General features: G+C 38.6%; 1 protein-coding gene across 14 annotated transcripts; it reads right to left on the bottom strand.

Moving 5' to 3' along the window:
• Positions 1–422: 422 nt before the first annotated feature.
• On the bottom strand, positions 423–19811 carry C3AR1 (complement C3a receptor 1). 14 transcript variants are annotated; one of them, XM_082349209.1, is made up of 5 exons: positions 19708–19793; positions 15468–15545; positions 11646–11765; positions 8045–8173; positions 423–3756 (listed from the first exon to the last, which is right to left on the bottom strand). In XM_082349209.1, the coding sequence occupies exons 4-5, from the start codon at positions 8077–8079 to the stop codon at positions 2295–2297; spliced, it is 1497 nt and encodes a 498-aa protein (XP_082205335.1). In that variant the 5' UTR covers positions 8080–8173; positions 11646–11765; positions 15468–15545; positions 19708–19793; the 3' UTR covers positions 423–2294. The 14 variants fall into 14 exon arrangements, 10 of the variants coding, with proteins under 10 accessions (XP_082205335.1, XP_082205336.1, XP_082205338.1 ...); XM_082349210.1 differs by lacking the exon at positions 15468–15545 and having other exon boundaries at positions 19708–19779; XM_082349212.1 differs by lacking the exon at positions 15468–15545 and having other exon boundaries at positions 11646–11750; positions 19708–19778.

The raw sequence follows: 19811 nt of genomic DNA, 5'->3' as shown, positions 1-19811 counted from the left end.
ATTTGAGGAGGACTTGGGTCCCCCTCTGGGACTTCCAGGGAACACTTACAGGTACTCGCCAGAGTTTTTCATTGGAAATGAGGGAATTCCATTGTAGGGATTTCTTCAGAATACATTTCCAGGGTAAATAGAACTCTCAAAAGGAGTCCAGAAATGTCAACTATTGAACTATTGAATCTTTATAACTATGCCAGAATCATTCACCCTGGTATCCTATACAGTAACCCTAGAAGTTAGGGACTTATACCCAGGGTCCCGTGAGAAATGTTGGGATTTCCAGAAGCCCAGCTAATCATCATTATAGCAAGCCTACAGCTACCCACTATGAGATTTATATTTGCCGTATGTTTAGAGATTATGATATATTCTGAGGGTCAAACAATTAAAAGGATCCATGAATTTCTCAGCCTTGCAAGGAACCATTCAGAAAGAAAGCATTTATTCACATCAAATATATGATCAGATTAAATTGGAAGGTAGCATGGCAAATCTCACATCATGTCAGATATCATTACTGCACAACTGAAAGCATTCCTAGTGATTTGAAATTTTTCCACATAGTGCTTTATAACTTATTTGTAGTCCAGACCCTCCCCTCAACCACTGAACAAAGGATAGTGCCTTGTAAAGTCTAAGACATCTCATTTTCTATTTTTCAGATTAAATCACTGTACGCAGATGAGGCTATGTTGTAGTACAAACAAAACCTGAAAATTTAGAGGTTTAACACATAAAACTTTATATACAGAGAAAAATGAGAAGGTGATGGGGGTTTAATAATGTTTTCTGAAACAAGTGAAAGAAAAAGAGAAGGGGGGTTGGAATGGGTCAACAAAGTAGAAGAAAATGTGTGATCATGAACAAATTAAAGGATGATGGGTAATGAATATTGGGATGCTGAATAAACAAAAAATATGAATGTGTTTGGATAAAATTCGTCATCTTTCAAAACAAGAAGTCATTTTATCATGTCTACAGAAACTAGCAGCATAAGGTCATGACTTAGAAATATCATGGTGAATATTAGAGGAAACATCTAAAATCGTTTCAAAGGTTATCCCTGGGAAGTGGGAGTGGACGGAAGGAGGGGCTGGGCAGAGTGGGGCAGGAAACCTGTCAGATTTCATTATAAGCCTTAGGTTCTCTTTAAGTTATGTGCATGTATTACTTTGGTAAAGATAAAGATTAATTTTAAAAAACCCGAAGATATATCTGGTAATTTTGGCATGAAAGATACACACCTACAGTCATGATTTCTTTTAAAGTTGGATAACGTGCCCAGAGGGTACTCTGTTATATTGCAGTGAATTCAAGAATAGTTGCCCTATCCTCCACCGTCTTTCTCCTTTCATTTGAAATGAGTTTCTTGGAAAGTACTAATGTGGAGCTAGAGGAGAGGAGTAATTTGCATCTTATGAAACTATTGGTTATTAGAGGCATAAAGTCTGGAAGAAGATTTAGAGGCAGGGGAGGAATAAGGGAATTAAGGAGCTTAAGGAAAGGAATGAAAGATAGATGATTCTATCAATAGGCAGATAGAGCAAACAGAGGGAAGAGAGACCTCCCCAAACTGCGGCTTACATACTGTTTCATGAGAAAGTCTTTAGATCCCTAAGTAGTCTGTCTTTACACAATAGATGCTTACTTAGTTGTAATAATGGAAACTCAGAATTCCTACGTCCTGTATCCAGGAGTATTCCAAGTTGCAGGCATCTGGCATTGTACTCTGCTCCAGTCTCAGACTCATAACTCCTTGTTTTTATAGACTTTCTTTTTGCACCTTTTTTTTTTTTTCATTTAAAACTATCACCACCACCGTCACCACAACAAAGCCACAGAATAAATGATCACCTTTCACTCAGGTAGGACTAGAAGAAATGGTTTTAACTTGAATCTGGAAGGAAATTAGAAAGAAATTTAATGATGGAAACATTTTAAAGGAGACTGCCTTCGCATTTATTTCACATGGCTTTGTTTGCGATAGAAATAGACTAATTTTTACAATGCTTCCCAAATTTAGCATTCATCCGAAACAAGGGAGCTTGTGAAAACACTGTCTGAGCCCCACCCCCAGAGACTGATTCAGCAAATCTCTGGTGGGGCTGGAGAATTTGTATTTCTATCAACCAGGTGATACCGATGCCACTAGTCTGGGACCACACTTTAAGACCCTCTGGATTGATTCTTTGACAGTTTCTGAAATCCCCTGCTCCCCATCTCTGTTGTCTTTTTAGAAATATGATGCACTGGGTGAATGCCTAAGGACCTCTGCTTGGGTCAACTGCTCCATATTTTCACACAACTGTACTGATACTGTTTTTTTCCAAAGAGACTTTGTTTGGGGGGCAGCTGGTAGAGTGTGTCAAGTCCTCACTGAAAGCTGCCTCCAGAATTCCCTGCATGGACTGTCTTGCTTTTTTCCTAAAATCTTTCCCCAGAAGGGCATAGAGGAAGGGATTGAAGCAACTATTGGCAGATGCTAAAGCAAGAGACACATGGTCCCAGGACAACAGAGCTTCCCCAAAGGGAGTTTCTGGGTCAATAAACAGTAAGAGGGCTCCAACAATGTGGTACGGAGCCCAGCAGACAAGGAAGACAGCCACCACCACCATAGCCACTCTCAAGGTTTTGCTCCGAGACTTGGTGAAGCGTCTCCGACGCATTCGGAAGATAATGAGGCTGTAACATGCCACCATGAGGATAAAGGGCAACAGGAAACCCAGCACGAGCCTAGTGATGGTTATTGCTACCTGGGGTGTTGGCACTTGATGGCCATATGCAAATTGGCCTGAATCATCATCCTGGAAATCTTCCAATAGCTCCCACGTGTATGAGGAGTTGCCGGAGGCACTAGAGAAAAGCTCTAAATCAGCAGGAAGAAAAGCATCAGAGTTCTCCAGTGGGTTAGTTCTGTGATCTTCAATGGGAAAATCACTGGGGATTGTAGCTGAGACCTCATCAGCTGGTTTAAATACCTTATAATATGGATGTTGAACAGACAATCTAGCTGAATCCGTAGGGAGTGAATGTCCAGAAGTTCTTTGAAATATTTGAGAACAGAGGCCAGCGGTGGCTGCCCAGGGACAATCATTTGTTTGCTGAGAGAAAGAATCGAACCTATCATCCATTTCTTCAGGCAGCTCAACAATGGAGTTGTCAAGAGACCCGTTTTCCAGTAGATCAAAGTTGAAGTCTGAATAATCTAATGATCTGTAGAGACCAAAATTGTAGCCACACATACTATGGTTGTCTATAGTGAACGTTTCCCGGTATATGAACACAGGTATGCACATTACAAAAGCCACCACCCAGATACATCCACAGATAGTGAAGGCTGTCCCCACGTTGCGATGATTCTGGCACCAGATTGGCTTGAGTACCAAAAGACAGCGGTCCAGGCTAATGGCGGTCAGCAGGAAGACGCTGGCAAACATGTTGAGGACAATGATGGAGGGGATGAGCTTGCATAGGAACCAGCCGTAGGGCCAGTGTCCTTGGAGAGCCAAGTGAACCAGGGAGAAGGGCAGGGAGAGGCAGCAGAGAAAGTCAGCCAAGGTGAGATGCAGAAACCAAACTGTGCTCACACTTCGTTGCATCTTTAGGCCAGCCACCCACAGCACCAGCCCGTTGCCTGGCAATCCCAGTAGGAAAGTGAAACAGAGAATGACCATGGAGAGAACTACTTGGGGTTCATCCCAGGGCTGTGATGGTAGGTCAGTTGAATTGGTCTCAGCAGAGAAAGACTCCATTGCTAAACTTTTATAAAAATATAAACAAAAATGTTAAAACTATCTTTAAAAAAATGCATATTCTTAGAATTCTAACCTCCCCACATAAAGATGTAGAGTCACAAAGACCCTCACACTGTTTTAGTTTTATTTTCCGACTTCACATTGGATTACACAAAAACATTCCCTGAAAGACAATTTAAGATCTACTGTATTGACATAGAGAACAGACTTGGGGTTGCCAAAGGGGGTGGTGGGGGAGGGGAGTATTGGGAGTTTGGGATTAGCAGATGCAAACTAGTATATATAGGATGGATAAACAACAAGGTCCTACTGTAGAGCACAGGGAACTATATTCAATATCTGTGATAAACCATAATGGAAAAGAATATATACATATATATATTTATAGCTGAGTCATTTTGCCGTACAGTAGAAATGAACACAACATGGTAAATCAACTATACTTCATTAAAATTTAAAAAAAATTTTTCTTTTTTGGCCGTGCCCTGCACCACCTGTGGGATCCTAGTTCTCCAACTAGGGGTCAAACCCAGGCCCTCGGCAGTGAAAGCTCAGAATCCTAACCCCTGGACCATCAGGGAATTCCCTCCATTATGTCTTTTAGAAACACCCTCATTTTTTCCTTTTGCTGTCAAATTTATCAAGAGTTGTTTTCCCTCTTTGTGTTGATTTCCTTACCACTCATCATTTCTTTCTTATTTGTTTTTTATGAGTATAACTTGAGAAAAATAGCTTGATTATTGCAGAAACAGAAATCATTCATGGAGATAGGGAATTCCCTGGCAGTCAAGGGGTTACGACTCCACGCTTCCACTGCAAGAGGCGCAGGTTCCATCCCTGGTCGGGGAACTAAGATCTTGCAAGCCACCTGGCATGACCAACAAAACAAAACAAAACAAAACAAAAAAAGAAATCATTCATGAAGAAACTTGGAAAACATAAGCAAGCAAAAATAAGAAAATAAAAATGTCATATACTACTAGTCAGGGATTACTATTTTAGTATCTTAATTTACATCCTTCTGGATCTTTTTTCACATACATACATGTATACTATATGTATGTATATTTTTTGTTAAGCAAAATTTAACAAAATTAGATTATACTGTGCATATTGGTTTAAAATTATTTTAATTGTGGTGAAATACATATAACATAAAACTTACCATCTAAACTATTTTTAAGTGTACAGTTCAGTAGTGTTAGGTATATTTACATTATCGTGCAGCCAATTTTTAGAACTTTCTCATCTTGTAAACCCGAAACTCTATACCTATTAGAAAACAACTCCTCACTTCCCTTTCCCCGCAGCCCCTGGCAATCACCATCTTACTTTCAGTTTCTATGCATTTGACTCCTCTAGATACCTCATCTAAATGTAATCCTACAGCATTTGTCTTTTTGTAACTGGCTTATTTCACTTGGCAAAATGCCCTCAAGTTTCATCCATGTTGTAGTGTTTGTCAGAATTTTCTTCCTTTTTAAGACTGAATAATATTCCACTGTATGGATGTACCACATTTCGTTTATCCATTCATCTGTTGATGGATATTTGAGTTGCTTCCACATTGTAGCTATTGTGGATAATGCTGCTATGAACGTGGGTGTAAATGCATATTGTTTTATATAAACTGCTTTCTTTTATCTCTTTTATCAGTTAGCAGTTTCCGCATTATACAGTAACATTGTACCTTAAGGAATACTCAGACTTTATCCATTTTTTCCAACTGTCCCCAAAATAATCCTTTATACCTGATTTGTCAACAATTATATCCAGTCTAGTCTAGGATTACACTGCATCAGGATGTTTCTTAAGTCTCTTAATGTAGCATTGTTTCTCTTTTTCAAGGATACTGGCTTGTTTTGGGGTCTGTTGTTCTCACCACTCACTTCACAACCCTTTGTAATTGGTCTTCTGCCCCATCATGCTGCTAAAACTAACTCTAGATAACAAACCCAAGCATCTTTTTCTCTGTCTTTATCCTCCACAGTATCCATGTCATTTGATACACTGGCTTCTTAACACTTTCTTCTCTTGGCCTCTGTGACATTACCGTTCCCTGATTTTCAACATTCCCATAAACATACCCTACTTTATAGCTTTCCTGAACAACTCACTATTCCAAGTCAATACCATTTTCTATTCCTTGGTTAGTGCTGTTTACTTCTGTATGGAATTATATCCTCCACCTTAACCTCCTCTTTCCTCCATTCTTAATCTCTATCTGTTGAAATCCTAGCCATTCTTTAAGATCAAGCTCAAATATATCTTCCTTGAAACTTCTCTTATAATCCCAGTCATAATTTATTTCTTCAGCCTCCTATTTTTGGGTGTGTGTGTGGGGGGTTGAACTTCTTTTCATATTCTCTGTGCAATGATGCATTTCATCTTGTATTATAATTCTTTTTGTGGCTGTCTTATCTATCATTCTGGCCTTAAGTTTCATAATGGTAAAAAAGAATCTTGTTCCTAAATGCTCGTTCCACAGAATTTAGCACAATTAAAGATTACTTGAATGGATAGATGCTCATTTTGGGGGTTAACTTTTTTTCTTTTTCAACTAAATGAAAAATTCTTATTCTTATCCATTTAATCCAGTAAGGATGCTGTCTCTTCTAACTTCCTTTTTTGTTTTCCAGTTCCTAATTCTTACTGGCTATAACATCATTTTATGTTTCCTTTTGTAGAAGTCCAAAATACTTGTGTGACTTGAAGCTGTTCTGCTGAGTTAACTACAAGCTGCCATAGGGATTAGCAGAAGTTAAAATAACTAAGACAACAAAATACTAAAAAAGAAGAAGTGATTCTCATTCTCCTTCCGGTAACCTTGCTTATTCCAATATTCAAGTCCTGTCAGGGTCACTTCCTTTGCTGTTGTATGTGGCAGCTATCCCTGATCCTACACACATATTCACGCATAGACCCATAAAATATTGAGAGACCGATAGAGTCATAGAATTCTAGGACTGAAAGGAAAGCTAGCAATCATCTCTTCTTGTCTCTATTTTTATCTTGTAGTTTTGGACACTGAAACTCAGCAAATTAGGGGACTTTTACATATTCACAACTAGGAGGGTTGTCAAATCCTAGGTCCAATGACTGTCAGGCCAATACCCTTTTTACTACAAATAATCACATAACTGAAAAGCCTTTGGTATTGCTAACAAAGGGAAAGGCACCAAGAGCCGCACAATAATAAAGAATAATAAGGAAGTGATAAAGATTGAAAAGAGCAAAATTCCAATACAAAGAAATTGAGTCATCTGGCGTGAGCTATATTTTAAATATTACATAGTATCTGTCTTGAAATGAAAGCATATATGAATCAGAATCTTAAAAATCTTTCTGGGCAAGATAACATTTTATATTTTGACAAGTGTTTTGGCTGCAAAGTACCTCTACATTTTTTTTTTTTTTTTAGTTTTCAATACTGAATTGGCCAACCAGTAATTAAAAAGATACGTAAAATCCTGAAACCAAAATTCAACTATGATAGGGAAAGAAAAATAGATTCCAGAATCAGAACTAATGATACGATGACAGAATCAGTAGCAATAAGGAATGAGCAAAATAAATAAATAAGAGAAATGGAATGAGGAAAAAATATATATATATTAAGAAAAAATAGGTAGGGGCTTCCCTGGTTGTGCAGTGGTTAAGAATCCGCCTGCCAATGCAGGGGACACGGGTTTGAGCCCTGGTCTGGGAAGATCCCATATGCAGTGGAGCAACAAAGCTCGTGCGCCACAACTACTGAGCATGCGCTCTAGAGTCTGCGAGCCACAACTACTGAGCCCACCTGAAGCCCACGTGCCTAGAGCCTGTGCTCTGCAGCAAGAGAAGCCTGCACACTGCAGTGAAGAGTAGCCCCTGCTCGCTGCAACTAGAGAAAGCCCATGCACAGCAACAAAGACCCAATGCAGCCAAAAATAAATAAATAAAAGAAATTTATTAAAAAAAAAAAAAAAGAAAAAATAGGCAATCAATGATTTGGAAAACAAAACTATTGGAGAAAGCTGGAATCAAAGGTGAGAAGGAGAAACAGCCAGTTTAAGAGAGGGAAAAATGATGTAAAAATTCAATATTAGTTTGAGAATGAAAATATTAAGAACAAAGATAAATAGAATGTGAAATATTTAGAAAAAGAAAAAGGTGGACATGGAAATAAAGCAAAAGAAATAAAAGTTGGGGAAGGAATAAGCGGAAATAGAAAATAATGACCCTCAAACCATTATCAATAACGAGCAAAACAAGCTGGGCACAAGCCCTCAGGTGGATCTAGGTTTCCTTACCAAAAACCCGAGATAGTAGCTGAAGACTTCAGCATGGATCTGGAGGTCTCCACGAGTCCCGTCTTGACCACAGTCAAGAATGTTTAGGAAATTTGCTGAGCACCTCCTCTTTCCTCTCTCTCTTCGTTTCTGATGATAAATGAAACCCAACACTTTTGACAACTATCTGACTCCACAGGAAGAGTTTCAAAGTGAGTCATTTCTAAATGTTTCATATAAGAAAAGTACGAAAAACAGAAGTGGGAGAGCGTGGTTCTCAAAAATTTTCTGCAGGACACAGAGTATGCTTAGAGAGAGAGTACTTTTGTACATCAGCTTCCCACTTTATAGGTTTTTGGATTCGTTTTGTTTTGGAAATGCACAAAAATGATCCTATGGTATGTGAGAATAGGGGTGGGGAGTAACTGGGGGGAATGACGTGCACAACCCCATGTAATGAATTTCAAGTAACATCTCTTATATGCTTAATATGTGTCAGGGAAGTGTGTCATGCAAAAATCAGATGAATTAAACTATGTTCTAATCTCTAGAGATTCACAGTCTGGTGAGAATATGTACCCATACAACAACAACAAAAAACACCTGTAATACAATTCAGACTATAATGATAGAAATAGCAGTAGAAGTAAAAGAGTAGAAAATAACATGTAGGGGTGTATTTAGCCTGGGGCAATCTAGGACAGTCTTAAGGTAGAAATAAGGTCTGGGCAGGTTCTTCAAGAATTATGGGACTTCTCTAGAAAGAGGTGACAAGCTGTTTACTTTTACTATCTTTATTATTATTATTTTTGGGGCCATTTCAGGGCATGTGGGAATCTTAGTTCCCCGACCAGGGATCGAACCCGTACCCCCTGCAGTGGAAGTGCAGAGTCTTAACCACTGGACCACCAGGGAAGTCCCCACATCATACTTTTTAAATTATTTTATATTATACCATTTAGTCAATTATTCCCCTTTTCATGGATATTCTGTTTTTGTCAAATTTTAAAGCAGTTATAAACAATGTTTCAATGAGTACCCTTGCATTTTACACATCTATGAAAATTTCTGTAGAATAGTTTCCTAGGACTGTAATTGCTAAATCTATGTATGTGAATTTACATTTTTGAAAGGTATGGCATTTCCCACTAAAGAGATTCCACCAATTTACACTTCCAACAACGGTGGCGAGGGTATCTATTCCATTTGCAAAAGGTAAGGTCTTTATCATTAAGTTCAGTATCATAAACAAGTACTCTGCTCTTAATATAGACACTATGCTTTGCACTGTAGAAGATGCAGAAGCAATGAAAGATGTAAATATATAATTATAATTGAGTAAGGGCTGCTAGCAGGGTAGTCCTGGGAACATGGAAGAGGGAAAGACATTCTCACTGAAACAAACATGAAGATAACACTGAAGAGACAACACTTGAGCTGGGCTTTAAGGCTGGGTAGGAATTTGACAGACACTAATAGTGCTATAAAATAATTTATCTGTCTCTCTGCCCTACTAGACCAGGAGTTTGTTCCTATCTCCAGAGCCTGCTACCATGCCTGGAATAATACATGTCTGGAGCACCAATGAATGAATGAATGAAAGTTTGGTTGAAAAGGATGTTGGCTTCTGAATATAATTCAAAGAATTAATTTGAGTCTTTAAAGTCGTTTCTGGTGTGGATCCAGTTTTACTGATTCCTTTTTCTCTAAAGATTATACAGCAATTAAAACCAGTTGGAGAACTTCCAGCTGTATTACTTGGATTTTCAGATCAGGAAGGAAATTACTGAAAACACCTTGTGAATAGGGCTCCTATTTCTAGATGGCTTCTGTCCCTTCTTATAAAGTACTAGTTTTATGGTGTAACGTGGAAAACCTGGGGGGAATTTATGTGATTCTCTTCTGTTTTGTTCCTTTTTAATATCTAATTATAAGTGTCTAAGCAGAGATCAGATGCTTTGGAAAGAGTGAAATTTTGAATATATGTTGCAAACACAGCCATATTAAAACATTTTATGAGTTACTGATTAATTCTACATTTTCAATGATGGAAATCTGTGGTCATTTGGCCAAAATAAAAATTATAGAATTGTATGATCTCTAGCCTGCTCTGAGAGGATTAAAAATAAATATATGGGGCTTCCCTGGTGGCGCAGTGGTTGAGAATCTGCCTGCCAATGCAGGGGACACGGGTTCGAGCCCTGGTCTGGGAAGATCCCACATGCCGCAGAGCAACTAGGCCCGTGAGCCACAACTGCTGAGCCTGCGCGTCTGGAGCCTGTGCTCCGCAACAAGAGAGGCCGCGATAGTGAGAGGCCTGCGCACCACGATGAAGAGTGGTCCCCACTTGCCACAACTAGAGAAAGCCCTTGCACAGAAACGAAGACCCAACACAGCCATAAATAAATAAAAAATAAATAAATAAATAAAAATTAAAAAAAAAAAAAGAAAAAAAAAATATGACAAAGTTTCTGTCCTTAAGGACTTTGATGAAAAATGATAAGATTCATTATTAGACCAAGTATAATTATACTCTAAATGAAAAAATAACCAAGTGCTAAAAACTATGGATGACATAGACAAATGCTATGGCTAGTTAGCAAAGGACAAATCTGATGAAACCTGGTGGAGGTTAGAATTAGCTGGAAAATTTTCATGGAAGAACATTCTTGAGGTGAAAACTGCTCTAGATTAGGAATTTGAGTTCTAGTTTTAGTAATAACTAAATACTTGACCTTGGGCTGGATGCTTGACCTAGAATTTTTTTCTTAGATGTAAAATTAAAGGGTTGGCTCGAGTGATCTTTAAGGTTTCTTTTACATCTAACGATCTATAATTCTCCCATTTCAAGTAGGGGGAAAACACACATTAAGGTGGAGGTAAGCCCAGCGTGAGTGAATGACACAGGTAAAGTGGTCTGGCTGGAGTAAAAAGCACACAGGGAGCAATAGAAGGTGTGTAGAGAGGCTGAGCTTGAATCCCAGCTCTGCCACTGACTAATTGTGTGGTTGCACAGGAATTTTTCAGATTCTGTGTTTTCATTTCCTCACCTGAAAAACAGGGATTGTGTCAGGTTTTATTTATTGATACTCAGGCCCATTTCCACTCTTCCTTATTATTTCCCTAAGTGAAGCCTGGGTACTGCATTTCCAAGACTGCCTCTCAGGCAGGGTCTGCCTAGGCTCTGCCAGAGGGGCATGTTCATGTGCTCTTGGGAAGTGAAGAGAAAAGGGAATCATTGTATTTGATTCTTTTCTTTTGAGATTAATTTTTATTGGAGTATGGTTGATTTACAATGTTGTGTTCATCAGTTCTACATACACATGTATTCACTCCTTTTTAGATTCTTTTCCTATAGAGGCCATTACAAAGTACTGAGTAGAGTTCATTGTGCTATACAGTAGGTCCTTATTAGTTATCTATTTTATATATAGCAGTGTGCGTATGTCCATCCCAATCTTCCAATTTATCCCTCCCCACCCTTTACCCCTGGTAACCGTAAGTTTGTTTCCTACATCTGTGACTCTATTTCTGTTTTGTAAATAGGTTCATTTGTACCATTTTTTTAGATTCCACATATAAGTGATATCATATGGTATTTGTCTTTCTCTGTTTGACTTACTTCACTCAGTATGACAATCTCGAGGTCCATCCATGTTGCTGCAAATGGCCTTATGTCATTCTTTTTTATGGCTGAGTAATATTCCATTGTATATATGTACCACATCTTCTTTATCCATTCCTCCGTTGATGGACATTTAGTTTGTGCAGAGTTTGCAAATATGTTTTAAAAATAAAAGAACAAAACCATAAAATAGCATAAACATTAAAAATATTAAAATAAAAAAGAGAGAGATTGAAAGGGGGATCATTTATTTTCTGGCTCCTTCAGCAGCAGACAGCTCTGGTGGGTTTCCGTAACAGAGGTGGCAGGTGTGACCTTGGCAGCTGCTGGCAGCTGTGGGCTCTGGCAGGATTACTGGTTTCAGCAGCAGCTGCAGCTCTGTGAGAATTTCTCTTCCAATTTTAGGGAAGTACCTTCCTGAAGTTATATTATCTTCTCCCCCTTTATTCCTCTAGTCCTTCCAACACTTTTGCAACCAAGTCCTTGTATTAAATACCTTGTTTGAAATACCTACAATGGTTTTGTTTTCCTGGCTGGGCAATGACAGTTGGGGAATATTCACTGTACCTACTCTATAGGACTGCTAGGAGTAAATAAATTAATACATGCAAAGCGCTTAAGACACTGCTGGCACATAAGCATTCAATAAATGTTAGCAGTTATTATGTCAAAAAACTAATGTGGCTTCCAGTTGCCTATCGTATCAAAACTATTCTCCCATCTTGGACTCTTAGCAAATAATTTACAGAATGTTCCCTTCACATTGTTAAGTTACATCCTTTCTGTCGAATCAAATTCTAACCCATAGCCCTCAAGGATGTAGATTTGACACACTCTCCATTCCCTATAGTATAGCTGCCTAATTATGCACATAGTTATAATAAAACAAAGTAAGAGCACAAACTGAAGAACAAAGTCACCCAGAAATTAAAGTAATTCAGTCAAAAGGTAAATAAAATAAAACAAACAAAAAACTGTTAATCCAATCATAACAAATATCTGATGCACTGATGCCTGGATCTTGAAAGAATCCAGCCAAATTTGGCATGATGAATCATTCAAATCTGAGTGGTTTAAAGAAAATTTAGCAAACTTTGTTTCTTCTATTGATTTATTGATTATTGATTTTCTATTACAATATGTATCCAGGGCAGTCAGCCAAGGAAGGGAGATTGAAGGGGAAGTAAACTGAGTGTTTTCATGAACACCCTTTGTGACTTTAGTTCCATGAAACCCAAAATGGACCAGGGACTAGGTTTCAGTTTGTGTTTATCTGATCTAACGAGAAGGCATAAGAAAATTTTGCAGGGGTGACAGAATTCAGGATTATTGAGGGGTAGATGGCTCTCATAAATGTTTTAAGTGTAGATAAATTTTTGAGTAAATTTTGACGTATTTTTTAGGGTAGCTATCCTATTTGTGCATTATTTAGAAAATGTCTTCTCCATTTCATTTATCCTTTGCCTTTTCTTCCCCATTTCATTTCCACTAGAATGTGGGCGAAGAAAGTGGTGATACAAAATGATGTTGGGTTGAAAACCACCCAGTTTTTCCTTCTGTGCAGGGAAAACCACAGGTCTCCATCTCTCATGTGTCTCCTTTACTTTCACACAGGACACTTCACTTCTGACACTTGTGGTCACCAAATGTGTGTGTTTTTTCCCCCCCACATCAAACAATTCTGCAACATCAGCTGTGTGTCCTACAATTTAACTCAATTCTGACACTGTCTACCTGGAGATAGCATCACATCCCACAGGTTAAGGGCTGAGTTCCACAAGACTGCTCCCCACTTCAGATGCCAATCGCAAGTTGTAGATCCCCAGGTTACCCACAACTTCTCTCTGTCTTGGCTACAAATCAGAGGTTCCCATGACTTTCTTCCCCTTGGATTGGATTATTTGCTAGAGTGGCTCACAGACTCAGGGAAACATTTATTTAGGTTTACCAGTTTATTAAAGGATATGATAAAGGACACAGATGAACAGCCAGATGAAGAGCTACATAAGGCGAAGTCTGGGAGGGTCCTGAGTGCAGGAACTTCTGTCTCCAGTAGGGTTGGGGTGTGTCACCCTTTCGGTACATGGATGTGTTCACCAACCTGGAAGTTCTCTCAACCCCATATTATTGCGATTTTTTGGAGGCTTCATCACACAGGCAAGCTTAATTATTAACTTCATTTCCAGTCCTTCTCCCTTCTCAAGAGCACGGGGGGGTGGAACTGAAAATTCTAAACTTCTAATCATGGCTTGGTCTCTCCAGAGCCCTTATCCAGGAGCCATCCAAGAGCCCACCCAGTCACCTCATTGGATCAAAAGACACTCCTATCACCAGGAAATTACAAGCGTTTCCCTTGTGTCAGAAACCGGGGTCAGTGACCAAATACTAGAACAAAAGATGCTCCTAATGCTCTTATCACCTAGGAATTTACAAGGGCTTTAGGAGCCGGGGGCACAGATCAAGATATATATATTTCCTATTATAAATCACAGTAGCATGCATACTCATTTCAGGTGACATGTTTTTTTCTACAGCTTCTGAAATTCTAAAACTGAATGTGTCTATGTTTATAATTACCTAAACATGATCATTCTTGTTCCAAATATAAATTAATATTAATAATAGTGATAACTTACACGTTGAGGACATCTACCAGACACTGTGCTGAGTGCTTCATTGGCTGCATGTTATTTAACTCTAACGACACCCCAATGATGAGATAGGTACTAATATTAGTACCTCATTGTCAAAAAGGACACTGAGATGCAAAGAGGCTAATGAGTTATCCAAATTCACACCACAATGTAAATGGCAGACTTAGAACCACACAGCTGGCCTCCAGAGCCTATGCTCTTAGCCACCATGCTGCCCTGTGAATGCTAATCCGGTCCTGTCTCCGTGTTCGTGGAAGTTATGTTCTATAATGTCACCAGGAACACTGAATTAGCAGACACTGGACCACTGCTGCTAGGGGATGTATGGGGTTGAGTTCTGCCAGCCTCTGGTCACTGCATTTTGGTCAAATGATCAAATATTTTTGCCCTCCGCACCCCTGTTGCTGCGCTCTCCTCCGTGGCTCTGAAGCTTCCCCCCCACCACCTCCACCCCCCACCCCACCCCGTCTCTGCCAGTTGAGGGGCTTCCTAGTGTGTGGAAACTTTTCCTCCTTCACAGCTCCCTCCCAGAGGTCCAGGTCCCATCCCTATTCTTTTTCTCTGTTTTTTCTTTTTTCTTTTGCCCTACCCAGGTACATGGGGAGTTTCTTGCCTTTTGGGAAGTCTGAGGTCTTCTGCCAGCGTTCAGTAGGTGTTCTGCAGGAACTGTTCCACATGTAGATGTATTTCTGATGTATTTGTGGGGAGGAAGGTGATCTCCATGTCTTACTTCTCCGCCATCTTGAAGGTCGTCCTGAGAAACCTTATTTTATATTGTTGATTCATTAACATTGACCTCTCTGCCAACAGCACTATAATTCATGCCCAAACAAGATGAACTAACACATATATATCTCAGCCTTCTTGTGCTTATGGACACTATATAGCACTCCAGCGCTATGCTTAGGGGTCATTTTAAACAGCAAAATCACCAACAAAAAGTACGAAAATGCAAAAAACTTGGCACTAAATAGGCTGTGTAAAGGATACTTGTTTACAGTAAGAGAGATGAAACAAGAAGGCAGAGCGCCACCTGGATTGACCTCAGCTGATGATGCACTTGTCTAGTGACTCAAATTGTTTTGCCACCCTGTGCATGTTAGGGAGTGACTGTGAATGTTGATTTGGGGGTTATGAATAAATTTAAGCAAATAGGCAAACTCACAGATATTGGAATCCATGAATGAGGAGGATCTACTGTACTTGCTAAAAGTTGTATATTCTGTCCATTCTCTGGATAGAGCTGTTAGGGCAGAATTGCATATTGGTTAAGGACCCGGGCCTGGAGACACTTAGATCTATGTCTGTCACTTGTGACTGTGGACAATAATTACTTAATCTCACAGCAGGATAATAATAGTACATATCTGTTGTTAGGATTAATAATATAATGCACACAAGCATGCAGAACAGTACTCAGTACTTAATAAATGCTACTCTTTACTATAATTCAACCAATAGGCACAGGAATACTAATTATTCATGCAAACATTTAAATATAAGGGATAAGCAGCTGTTATGTTTGTATCAGAAATGTAAGGATTTCTCTCCTGACACTTAAATATTGGATGAGTAAGTCAATGAACTTTCTGTATCTCAGCAATTTTTTTAAATGAAAATGGGGATAATGCTACCTACGGGCAAGACTGTTGTGAAAAATGAATGAGATAGTGTATATGAAAACACTTTGTAATCTTAAAGGTGCTATGTAAATATCAGGTAATATTATCATAATTATTGTTATACAAAATGTTTATTGTTGAAATCAATAACTAAAAACTTAGTTGATTCACATAGCACCTGTTAAATTTTATTGTGAGGTATATAATCCATTTGAAAGAGTGTCTATAATAAATATGTATATTTTAAATAATAATAAAATGACTACCATGAGCTTACCACATCCAGTTTTAGGAGTAGAATGCTACCCGTATCTCTGGAGCACCTCCTGTGCCTGCCCTAATCACCTTCCTGAACCCCGCCTCCCAAGAATCCACAACTGGGAATTTTGTGTTTATCATTTTCTTACATTTTAAATATGGCTTTGCCATTTAACTGGATACCCCCAAACAATACAGTTTTAGATTTGTCTTTTTTTTTTTTTTTACGGAATTCCTTTATTTTTATTATTTATTTATTTATTTGTTTGTTTATTTATTTATGGCTGTGTTGGGTCTTCGTTTCTGTGCAAGGGCTTTCTCTAGTTGCGGCAAGCGGGGGCCACTCTTCATCGCGGTGCGCGGGCCTCTAACTATCGTGGCCTCTCTTGTTGCAGAGCACAAGCTCCAGACGCGCAGGCTCAGTAGTTGTGGCTCACGGGCCTAGTTGCTCCGCGGCATGTGGGATCTTCCCAGACCAGGGCTCGAACCCGTGTTCCCTGCATTGGCAGGCAGATTCTCAACCACTGCGCCACCAGGGAAGCCCTGTCTGTTTTTAAACATTGTCCAAATGGACAATTTTGTTTTATCTTTTGTTAAACTTACTTTTTTCTTCTCCTAAAATTAAGTTTTTGTGATCTATCCATGTTGTCCATAGCAAGTAGTTCATTCATGTTCACTATTTATTTACACTATCCTGTTACATGAATACAGCACAATTGATTTGTCCTAATGGTGGACATGTATTTCCAATGTCTCACTGTTATAAATGATAAACAATGCTGCAGTGAATTCTTAACTACTGCGCCACCAGGGAAGCCCTGTAGATTAGTCTTTTTAAGAATTTCATATAAATGGAGTCATACAGTATGTACTCTTTTGGGCTTGGCTTTTTGTTGTTGTTGTTGTTTGGTATAATGTTTTTGAGATCTATCCATGTCATTGTAGGTGTTAGTAGTTCAATTTTTAAAATTGTTATCCCTGAGTGTTAGTATTTGATCCTCTTTATTGCTATTCTATTTATTTTATTACTATTGTATGTCAGTATGACAGTATTATAGGGATACACCACAATTTGTTTACCCATTCACCTGTTGATAGACATTTAGTGTTGTTTCTAGTTTCTAACCACTGTAAAAAAAACTGCTCTGAATATTTGTATATATGTCTTTTTGTGAACATATGTTTTAGTTTCTCTTGGGTAAATATTTCAGAGTAAAATGCTGGGTCATGTGATAAATGATATATTTAAATTTTAAGAAAATACAAAACTATGTTTTCCAAAATGGTTGTGCCATTTTAACTCCCCACTACCAATGTATGAAAGTTTCTCTGTATTTTTGCTCCATATTCTTGCCAGCACTGTTTGCTGTCGTCAGGTTTTCTTTTAAGCCATTATATTAGGTGTGCTGTGTTATCTCGTTGTAGTTCCATATATATATATATATATATATATATTTTTTTTTTTTTTTCTTGTAACATCTTTTTCTGGTTTTGGTATCAAGGTAATATTGTCTTATAAAAATTAGTTGGAAAGTGTCTTATCTCTTCTTTTTTTTTAAGAGCATTTGTATGGGATTTACATTATTTCTTCCTAAAATGTTTGATCAATGATGAAACTTTTTGGGCACGAAGGTTTGTCTTTGTTTTTTTGTGGGAAGGTTTTTACTTAGAAATTCAAATTCTTTAACAGGTACAGGGCTATTCAAATTTTCTATCTCTTGAATTATTTTTGGTAAATTGTGTACATCAATTACCATTTAAGTTATTAAATTTGTTGGCATAAAGTTGTTAATAATATAGAGATGTGGAAGTTCACGTTTCATTTTATAATTTCATATTCTCTGAATTTTTTGCAAAGTATATGTAGGGTCCTTACATTGGGGGATTTGGGGAAATGGCCAAGTTAATAAGTTAAATGATTGGACTTAAGCAGAAATCTTGTATTATTCAACAATTATTACTGCCTACTATGTGAAAGGCAATGTGCTGGGTGCCAAAAAAGCAAAGTTCTTGCCTTTATAGAGCTGATGGTTTAGTGGGAGATATTTGAAGAATAATAACACGTTAGGTACAACGAAAAGGTATAACAGAAGCAAGTGGAAGCATTAGAGAAAGTTCATCTAAAGGACCTGGCAAAGTCACAGGAGGAGGTACAATTTGAGCTGATATGTGACCATATTAGTTTGCAAAATTAACAAGCTAGGGGAGAGTGTTTAAGACAGAAGGTTTAATGCATGCAAAGGTATGAAGAATATGAAGAACATGGACAACTCAGGAAACCTTAAGTAGTTGAGGATTACTGAAATTTTAAGTGAATGTCTGCTTTTAAAAAAAAATCTTGGATCTCTTTTATGGCCTTAATATCTATATACCTATACTTATTTATTTACTATATATATATTATACACACACACACCTCAAAACATCCTATAGTAATGGATATGCCATTACCCATTTTCTGTTGATAGACATTCATGTTGTTTCCATTTTTCACTATTACAAACCATGCTGTAATAAACATTATTATACATACTTTTTTGCACACATTAAAAACTTCTCTGAAATAGCTATTAGTGGATTTGCTACACTGAAGGTTACCTACAATATTCTGTCAATTCTAAATTTACCTTCAGAAATGCTGTACCAAATTACCTTCCTGCTCACAGTGTACGAAGAGTAGCTGATTCCCCACCTCCTCATAAGGGCTAGATATTATGATTCTCTTTGAATTTTAAGATATCACTTTGCTAAGCAGGGTAGACAAATTAGAGACAGGTTTCCAACCAGTCAACATAATGAAGTGGTGAAGATCACCGCTGTTGCAGTCAGACAGCCTTGAGTTGGTATCTCGGTTTTCCATTTGCTGTCTGTGCTACTTAAATCAATTAAGTGATGGAGTGGTGGCAAGTTTACCTTTGGAGTGTACGAGGCATGTGTTTATGGAGACAGTATAATCTATCATTATAATAAGACTGGGAGCAAACAGCGGCTATTAAATAGTTCATGGTGCTTTCCCAATGGGTCAGGAATGAGTTGATCCCATTTACAGTTTAACACGGGCAAAATTTCCAAAAAGGTAACCAGAATACACACTGAAAGTGTGGCAGACTATTTCAACGGTGCCGTTCTCGAAACTCTGAGATAAAAAGGTGTTATAAAGCAATGGATCAGGCTGGGTGGCCATTTTTGAAGTTTGGACTCTGGAAGGTTAAAATCCACCACGTCTGTCTACGCCTGGGTCATACACTTTCTGTAGGGACCCAACTGGGGAATACCGACGGGCGAATTCCCCTTTTCTGCTTGGAAAGTACGGTTTCTAAGACACTTCTTAAAGTGACTCTTGGAAGAAAGAAACTCGCCCGACTTCACGAAGGTCGGCACCCTCCCAGAGCAATGCGGGGCCTTGCCAGAGCAAGATGGCGCTTTCCCTCCTCGCTTCTCGGGGATGGAGAGCTCCTTAACGGGAATCACTCACTTGGAGGCCACCTTTGCCCTTACCCAAGATGGTGAGTCGCGCAAACTCACCGTTTCCAGGTTTCAACATGGCTTCCCGGACCCGCAGCACCGGAGGTTAATCTCAGGAACCCAGCGGAACTCTCGCGGAAGTAGCGTAAACGGAAGTTGTTGCG

This window comes from Balaenoptera borealis (genome assembly GCF_965194805.1).
Source record: "Balaenoptera borealis genome assembly, chromosome: 13".
In the NCBI taxonomy this organism is placed as follows: domain Eukaryota; kingdom Metazoa; phylum Chordata; class Mammalia; order Artiodactyla; family Balaenopteridae; genus Balaenoptera; species Balaenoptera borealis.
This window is presented reverse-complemented; position numbering and strand designations above follow the sequence as displayed.